Source organism: Daktulosphaira vitifoliae, unplaced genomic scaffold (genome assembly GCF_025091365.1).
Source record: "Daktulosphaira vitifoliae isolate Bord-2020 unplaced genomic scaffold, ASM2509136v1 Scaffold_4, whole genome shotgun sequence".
Classification (NCBI taxonomy): domain Eukaryota; kingdom Metazoa; phylum Arthropoda; class Insecta; order Hemiptera; family Phylloxeridae; genus Daktulosphaira; species Daktulosphaira vitifoliae.
The window spans coordinates 19052813-19061203 of NW_026099575.1; the positions used below are offsets into that span (position 1 = coordinate 19052813).

Sequence of the window (8391 nt, forward strand, 5' to 3'; positions counted from 1 at the left end):
ATATAACATAATATTTTTAAAACGATAATATAGGAAAAAATGAACTCAAACCTCTTGACCGATGGACGCCTCAATTGTTCTTTCTAAATATAAGAAAAATCAATGTTTGCATAATTATTTATTTATTATAAATTTAATAACATTACAAAACTTACAATTCTGGATCACAATCATAAAAGCGTACACTCTTAATTTATCTTAATTTATCTGAAATTATCTGTGGCGCTTTTAAGTATTTGTTGTGCAAAGTCGTCCAGATATCTCTTTTATTTTTTCATTTTTAAATCTTTTTAAGTTTAATTAATTTTATAATTATATTTTTATTTAAAATTAAATATCAAGGTATAAGGATAGAAAATATTATTTTGAAACTAAATAATTAACGTTTTATTTATAATTTTAAAGAATGTAACGATAAAAGTAACAATAAACTGTATTTTTAAAAACTAATGAACAGACGGAAGAAGCTGATAAAGCTGTATTATGCGTAAAACAGTATAGTTTATAATTTTTCTTTTTTATATTATTTCAAAGTAACCATATTAATGTTATTAACACAAAATATATGTACCCCGCAATCAAATATATTCCAATCTTCTCTACTCATCAACACCAAAACAATATTAAAGAAAATATTGTTATTTAGGTATATAATTTACATTGTTTAAATGAAATAAAATTCTTATTATTTTATTTTATAAAGACATAATGAATTATATTAATAATAATTTTGTAATTTCATTTTCATATCTAAATGGTCTCAAATCTTGTAATTTCTTCTTCTTCTTCTTCCTCACCTTAATCCCAACTACTTGGGGTCGGCCACCCTTATCCTAAACTTTCACTTGACACGATCTCCCACATCATCTGCGCTCACATCAGCTGTCCTCATATCGCATTCAATAGCATCCCTTCATCTCTTACTTTGTCTTTCTCTATCTCTTCTTCCTTCAACATTTATTTCGATAACTGTTCTTACAGCTTCCGATTCTTCTCTACTCATAACATGACCAAACCATCTAAGTCTATTTTCTCTCATCTTATCCACGATTGACGATACACCTCTACTCCCTCGTATATGATTGCTCCTTATCCTATCTTCACTATTCACTCCAATCACAAGCATTCTCATCTCTGTAGCAGAGATGAGTGTAGCACTCATTCTCAGCTCTACTTTCTTATCAACTGCTTAACACTCTGAACCATACATAGCTGGTTTCACTTCAGTCTTATAGAATTTACCTTTTAGCCTCATTATAATTCTTTTATCACATAACACACCAGACGTTTCTCTCCATTTCAACCACCTGCAATTAATTAAATCTACCAGTCCCTCATTCCACGAGATATCCTCTGAGATATCTCAAAGACATATGTCTCTTTTAGTTACTCCTCATTCAGTAATTTTTCAAAAAACTCTTACTAATTTTTTTCCACATCATCATCACACTTTTTATACACCTTAACCATATTTAACTAATTTAACATTTTTTATTTTTTTGAAAAATTAAATTAGCATTTACAAATGTGACCTCAATTTGATAAAATTAATTTAAAATCACTTTTTGATGATTTTTTTTATTTAGTACAACAATTGATAAAATACAATTATTTTAGTATTAACGTCACACTTAAATCAACAGTTCAAAATATCAGGCCAAAGTAAAATCAATAACATCTAAGCTACAAATCAAAGCGAATAAAAAAAAAAAATATATATATATATATATTACTTATGTCATACTATTTGTGCACTTCAAAACTCACATTTCAATACAATTGAAGATTTTGTATTATAAAGGTAAGTTATAAAATATTTGGTAGAAAATTATTACTACTGAAATAGTTTGATAAATGTACATACAATTATAGCTAAAATAATATTACATTACCGCCAGGTTTGAGTTTCCATTGCTATGATAATAGAATTTTGTAATGCTTAAAATTATTGTTTTTTGTATCAATGCAAAATTAAGTTTTATAAACTTTACTATGATGTGATTTTTTTTTTAACAAAAGAATATTAAGTATTATAACGTATAATAAAAAAACTTTTTCAACTTAAGTTTTGTAAATGTTTTAAAAATACTCTGATACATTAAATGTATGATAAATTAAAGCTTATGTTACGTACTTTAAATTGTCAAAACTTTTAAAAAAAAAATATTTTTTTAATACTATTTATATATTATTAAGTATAATTTTGAAATAAAATATGATTCTCTAATTGTTCACAGGGAGAATATAAAATAACATCTTTTGTTTAAAAATTTAAGCTTTTCAACTTAAGTTTCGAAAATGTTTCTAAAAAACTGATTAGACATATGTTAAATTAAAATTTATGTTACTAGATCGATGACTACTTTTAGCTTCGATGCAAAGCTGAGAAGGTATTAGTTTTACTATAATGTGTTTTTGTGTCTGTTACCACTTTTTCTTATCTCTCATCGAACCGATTTCTTTCAACGATACGTCAAATGATCACAAATCGTATCTAGTCCAAGATATTACCCACAAAAATTGTAATCATTTTTCTTGTTCCCCGTAAATAGGTGAAATCTCCAAAAAAATTACAAATTTATTTTTTACATTTTTAACTTTATAATGCTTTAATTTATTGAAAAGTGAATGGATCAATACAATTTTTTCATGAGAAATAATATTTATATCCCTTTTTCATTCGATATATTTTATTTCAACCAGGATATAAATAAGGAACTAGCAGATCATGTAGATTTTGTAATAATCCACCAAATTTTTAAAATTAAATACTACATAAAGATATGCATCAAAGCGTTTTTTATGATAGTCACTGTCAGATATCATCTATACTTGACCCAACTATGCCACGTCACCACTGTGCCGCGACTCCCCCCCTGCTGGGTTTTTTCTCTACATGTAAACGATCCCTAAAGTTAAACAAAAAATACTATTTTGGTGTAAAAAATTACTGTTTTTCGTGATGGTTTATTTTCTTATTCAATTATTTACACCTATATTTTAAGTCAAATAGTGTAGTCATATAGGATGAGGGTAGGGGGTAAATACCTCTATTTAATTCGCTCTTTTACAAAAAAAGTAAATAAGTAAAAATGATTTAAGTAATTCTAGGGAGAAATATGCAGCTTTTAATGTCAATCCAATAAGTATATTAAATGGAAGGGGGCAGCCTATTCTAAAAAAATGTTCTTATTTTTATAAAGCACAATTTTAATTTATAACTGAAATAATGATTAATTGTTGAAACTCAGAATAATTACAATTTCGATACACATTTGCTATAGAGGTGACAAAGTATAAAACTTATCATTTTTTTAAATTTCACTGTAAATATATTACAATACTATGTTATCAATTTCATACTAAATCTAATTTCCATAATATATATTTATTCTTGTATTACACTTAAAAATTATAAAACTTGTAATCAGGATATCAATGAGGGAATAAGAGTTGATGTTGCATTTGGAATAATTCAATAATTTTTTCTAATAATTAATCACTATATACACATTGAAGCGTTTTATATGTTAGTGATTTTAATCACTGTTAGATATCATCTATGTTTATCCTCTTTTCGTGTGTGTATATAAAATTTCTGCTTTTATTAGAACGATTTTGTTTAATGATATGTCAAAAAATCACAAAATTTATATAGTTGAAGTTATCAGTGTTTTAACTTGAAAACATTTTTCCTAATTCTCATAACTTAGGAAATGTCTCCAAAAATTATAATCTTTACAATACAGTCGATATTTATAGTTTTAGTTTTTACTTAACATTAAGAAAACTTAACGGGTTTTTACGAAAATTTTGTTAACAATATTTTAGACATTTATCATGTAGACGTGTCGTACTTTAAGATCCAAAAATAAAATAAGAGGTTCGGATATTATCCTCCTGACTGACTTAAATTATAATAGAGAGTAGAGAAGCTTTTTTTATAATGAAATAGTAACACTTTCTAAAACTAACCATAAAATTTAAAATTATGTGGAATGAAACTTGAATTATGTTAATAATTATGTTAATAATATTTTCAAATTTTGTGTCATACAATTTATTTCTACACGTTATAATCATTTTTTACAAGATTTACTCAAATAGGTTTCATATGTTTTTCAGTAAAAATGATGAATACAAATAAGTAGAAAAAAATTCGTCATATATCTTTGATAATTTATATGTGTTCATCTAATATTTAATGGCCTGCACTACCTGTACTTTATCAATAAATAAAAAATATGACATAATTTAAAATTAAATAACTCTATAAACACATGTTCGATTTTTCATTCAAATACAAAAGTTATGTAAAAATTACAAGTGATTAAGAATATTAAAAAAATATATATATAAATATATTAGAAAAAAAAGTAGTTTTTATCCTTAAAAGACATTTGTTAAAGACATCAATTTAATATAATTGATATAAAAATAATAAATCTGATTTATTCATAATTATGGAGTTATAGGGGACATAATAATCTTAATAAATAGCTTTGTATACTTTATACCATTTATAATTTTCAAATTACAGTTTATTATTCATGTGTTCAAAGTTATATTAAATTTAAACAAATATTAATTTTATTCAATAACGTGAAATGATAATTTTTTTCAGGTACATATTTCAATTAAAATGAGGTATACGTACTTACAGACTTTTTTTATTTTGGTAATTATTTTCTAAAATTAAATTTTTATTCGATAAAAATGAGATTAAGCATTTACGTTTAATTCAAAGAGTGATTGCCTCACACAATAATTTAATAATTATATGTTTAAAAAATATGAGTGATTATTTATTAAAAGGCCACAATGGACAAAGAACTTAAATTAGTCGATAAATAAAAATTATATTTTACCATACAATTTTGAAATACGGAGAGAAATTTAGTTGATTAACTAGTCGTATAAATCTGTGATGTTTAAAACTGAATATTTGAAAAATCTGTTTTTATTATATCTTAGCAGATTGAAATTGTAGTTTTTTTTGTCATATAACTAAAACGCAATTATATTATAGTATTTTTTAAGTAAGTCATTATAATTTTTGGTAAAATAGAATTTTAATGTACTTTAAAACAAAAATACGTTTGAATGAATTTTTGAGTCATGATTATTATAATTTTTTACTTACAAAATACAGAAATTAACAGCAATTTTCAAATAATTACAAAATTCTTATTATTTTTAATTAATAACTAAAATTTTTATTTTATGACATAGGGTTGTATATACTATGTATCAACTTTTGTACCTGATCCAGCAGATGTTTTAAAATTTAAGCAAACAGAAAAACTTATACATCGCTGTTTTGTATTCATAAACATAGGGAAACATATTTTGTGTGCAGATGGTAAATAATTTTATGATTATTTATTTATTTATAAAAATTAATCGGAATAAATAATGTAACCATCATTCAGATAGCGAATTTAGCTAATAAAGTTTTAAATAAAGTTTATAAGTTTAAATAAGTTTTCAAATTATCATAAATTAAAAATGAATATGAATTAAAATATTAATAATGAATCCAAAAACTAAAACATATTTATTCAAGTTTGATTTCGTATATTGTATTACTTGCGCATTACCAATAAGTTATCTAGAATAGAATCTATGAAAAACGTACTATAGAAATACCCAACAGTAGTTAAATTGAAAATTGTTTAAAAATAAGAAAATCTAAAAAAAACCTAAATATGTAACTTTACAAGTAATTAAATATTTAATAATATGTAAATTATACTATAACCTTCAGAAAAATTAAATTTTTCAAATTTACTTATCATTTTTCACTGATTTAGAAAAAATATTTAAGCATATTAAAGCTTAGTATTTTAATAAAATTGAAATATTTTAACAATTTTTTTTATACAGTACAAAATAAAAAGAGAAAAAAATTATTTATGTATTTGTAGATTTTAAATTCTTCGAATCAAGAAAAGTAGGAAATCGTTGTCTTTATGCCAAGACCGCGTAACTCAATACTTAGTTTTTTTCTAAAATTATATATATTAAATATTTTAAGATTATTTGAACTAAAAAAATTATATTTTTCCTTAAAAATAGTTCCTTAAAATAATGAAGTATTAAAAAATCTATTTTCCATTTTTGATGTACAGAATTATTTTTATTTTATTTTCTTCCGTCTAAATATTTTTGAAAAATTAAACAATGTGGTTTTCCCAAAGAGACTATGAAATATATTTTGTAAAAATAACGATTTTAATTTGCTTAAAATGTTGGCATTTTTTATTTGTGCCTGTTACGTTTATAATGTTTGAAAGGATTATTTAATAATAACTTATAATTGTTGGAAAAATTGCAGAATCGCTTAGAAAAGATTATGTAGCTACGTTATTGTACTATTTTGAATCATTCATGGAGGATGAAGAAAATAAGACTGAAAAATTACAACATTATTTTTCCGTTTTAGCTTGTGATGGTTATATTGATCGTATTGATTGTTTATTTAGTGCAGGAAGGTGTTTTAAGGGTTTCTTAATGCACATAAAGGAGAATCCGCAAGTAAGTAAAAAGTAAAAAAAAAATCATATTAATAATCTAAGAAAATATTTTTTACAATGATATTTTATATAGTTAACAATTTAATTATTAGCTTCGATGCGAAGCTGAGAAGGTATTAATTTTACAATGATTTGTTTTTTTTTGTGTCTTTTACCACTTTTTCTCAGCTCTCATCGAACCGATTTCTTTCAATGATATGACAAAAGATCACAAATCGTATCTAGTCGAAGACATTACCCTCAAAAAATGAAAAAAATTTCCTCGTTCCCGTAAATATAATTTTTTTTTTTATAGATGCATCATATTATTACCTTTCATTTGGTATATAATTTTTTTATATTTGACCCTTTACCTGTCCACAGAGGAGGGTTCAAAATGACAACTTTTTCACAAAAAAATTACTTTTTCTACTTAAATTTTGATAGTGCTCCGGAAAGTCTGACACTTTTATATATATCTTAAATTAAAGCTAATATAATATATTTTATCATGTAAAAAAAAATTTTCGGACTTTATTTTATCTTCATGGTAAAAATGGCTACCGAATGCTATTTTTGAGTGAAAATTTTCGATTTTGTATATTACATTTTTAACTTTATTATGCTATAACTTTAGATAAATGTATGATATAACTTTTTTAAAAATAACCAAATCAATATAATTTTTTTTTTATAGATGCATAATGTTTTACCTATCATTTGGTATATTTTTTTTATAAATCTGACCCTTTACCTGTCAACAGAGGAGGGTTCAAAATGACAACTTTTTCACAAAAAAATTACTTTTTCAACTTAAATTTTGATAGTGTTCCGGAAAGTTTGACACTTTTATATATATCTTAGATTAAAGCTAATATAATATATTTTATTATGGAAAAAAAAAATTTCGGATTTTATTTTATCTTCATGGTGAAAATGGCTACCGAATGCTATTTTTGAGTGAAAATTTTCGATTTTGTATATTATATTACATGTATATTTATAACGAGGGGGGTTCAAATCTAAAAAACCCAGCACCGAGAGGTCGCGGCATAGTGGTGACATGAAATAGTTGGATCAAGTATAATGATATCTGACAGTGATTAAAATCACTATCAAAAAAAAAAACGCTTCGATGAAAATCTTTAGATAGTGTTTAATTTTAAAAAATTGGTATATTATTGCAAAGGCTACATGATCTGCTATTTTCTTATTAATATTCTGAATGAAAAAGGGATTATTAATAAATATTGTTTCTCATAAAAAATTATGTTGATCCATACACTTTTCAATAAGTTATATCATTATAAAGTTAAAAATGTAAAAAATAAAATCGAGAATTTTCACACAATAATAGCATTTGGTAGCGATTTTTACCATGAAGATAAAATAAAGTCCGAAATTTTTTTTTTCCATAATAAAATATATTATATTAGCTTTAATTTAAAATATATATAAAAGTGTCAGTCTTTCCGGAACATTTTCAAAAGTTAAGTTGAAAAAGTTAATTTTTTTTGAAAAAGTTGTCATTTTAAATCCCCCCTTGTGGGCAGGTTAAGAGTTTATGAAAAAAATATACCAAATGAAAGGTAATGATATTATGCATCCATATAAAAAAGAATTATATTGATATGTTCATTTTTGAAAAAGTTATTGCACATTTTAGTAAAAAAAATTGAAAAAATTTCAAAAATTAGCGATTTTTAAATTTGTAATTTTTTTGGAGGTTTCCCCTATTTACGGGGAACGAGAGAATTTTTTTCAATTTTTGAGGATAATGTCTTCGACTAGATACGATTTGTGATCTTTTGACGTATCGTTGAAAGAAATCCGTTCGGTGAGAGCTGAGAAAAAGTGGTAACAGACACAAAAAAAA

At 24.0% G+C, this 8391-nt stretch overlaps 1 protein-coding gene across 1 annotated transcript in view; it reads left to right on the plus strand.

Moving 5' to 3' along the window:
- Positions 1–1721: 1721 nt before the first annotated feature.
- Positions 1722–8391, plus strand: part of LOC126903556 (uncharacterized) — a 20476-nt gene continuing 13806 nt past the window's right edge. Inside the window, exons 1-4 of the mRNA XM_050681760.1 lie at positions 1722–1801; positions 4625–4678; positions 5233–5362; positions 6338–6537. Coding sequence (XP_050537717.1) covers positions 4643–4678; positions 5233–5362; positions 6338–6537 — 366 coding nt within the window. The 5' untranslated portion in view covers positions 1722–1801; positions 4625–4642. The remainder of the gene's footprint in view (positions 1802–4624; positions 4679–5232; positions 5363–6337; positions 6538–8391) is intronic.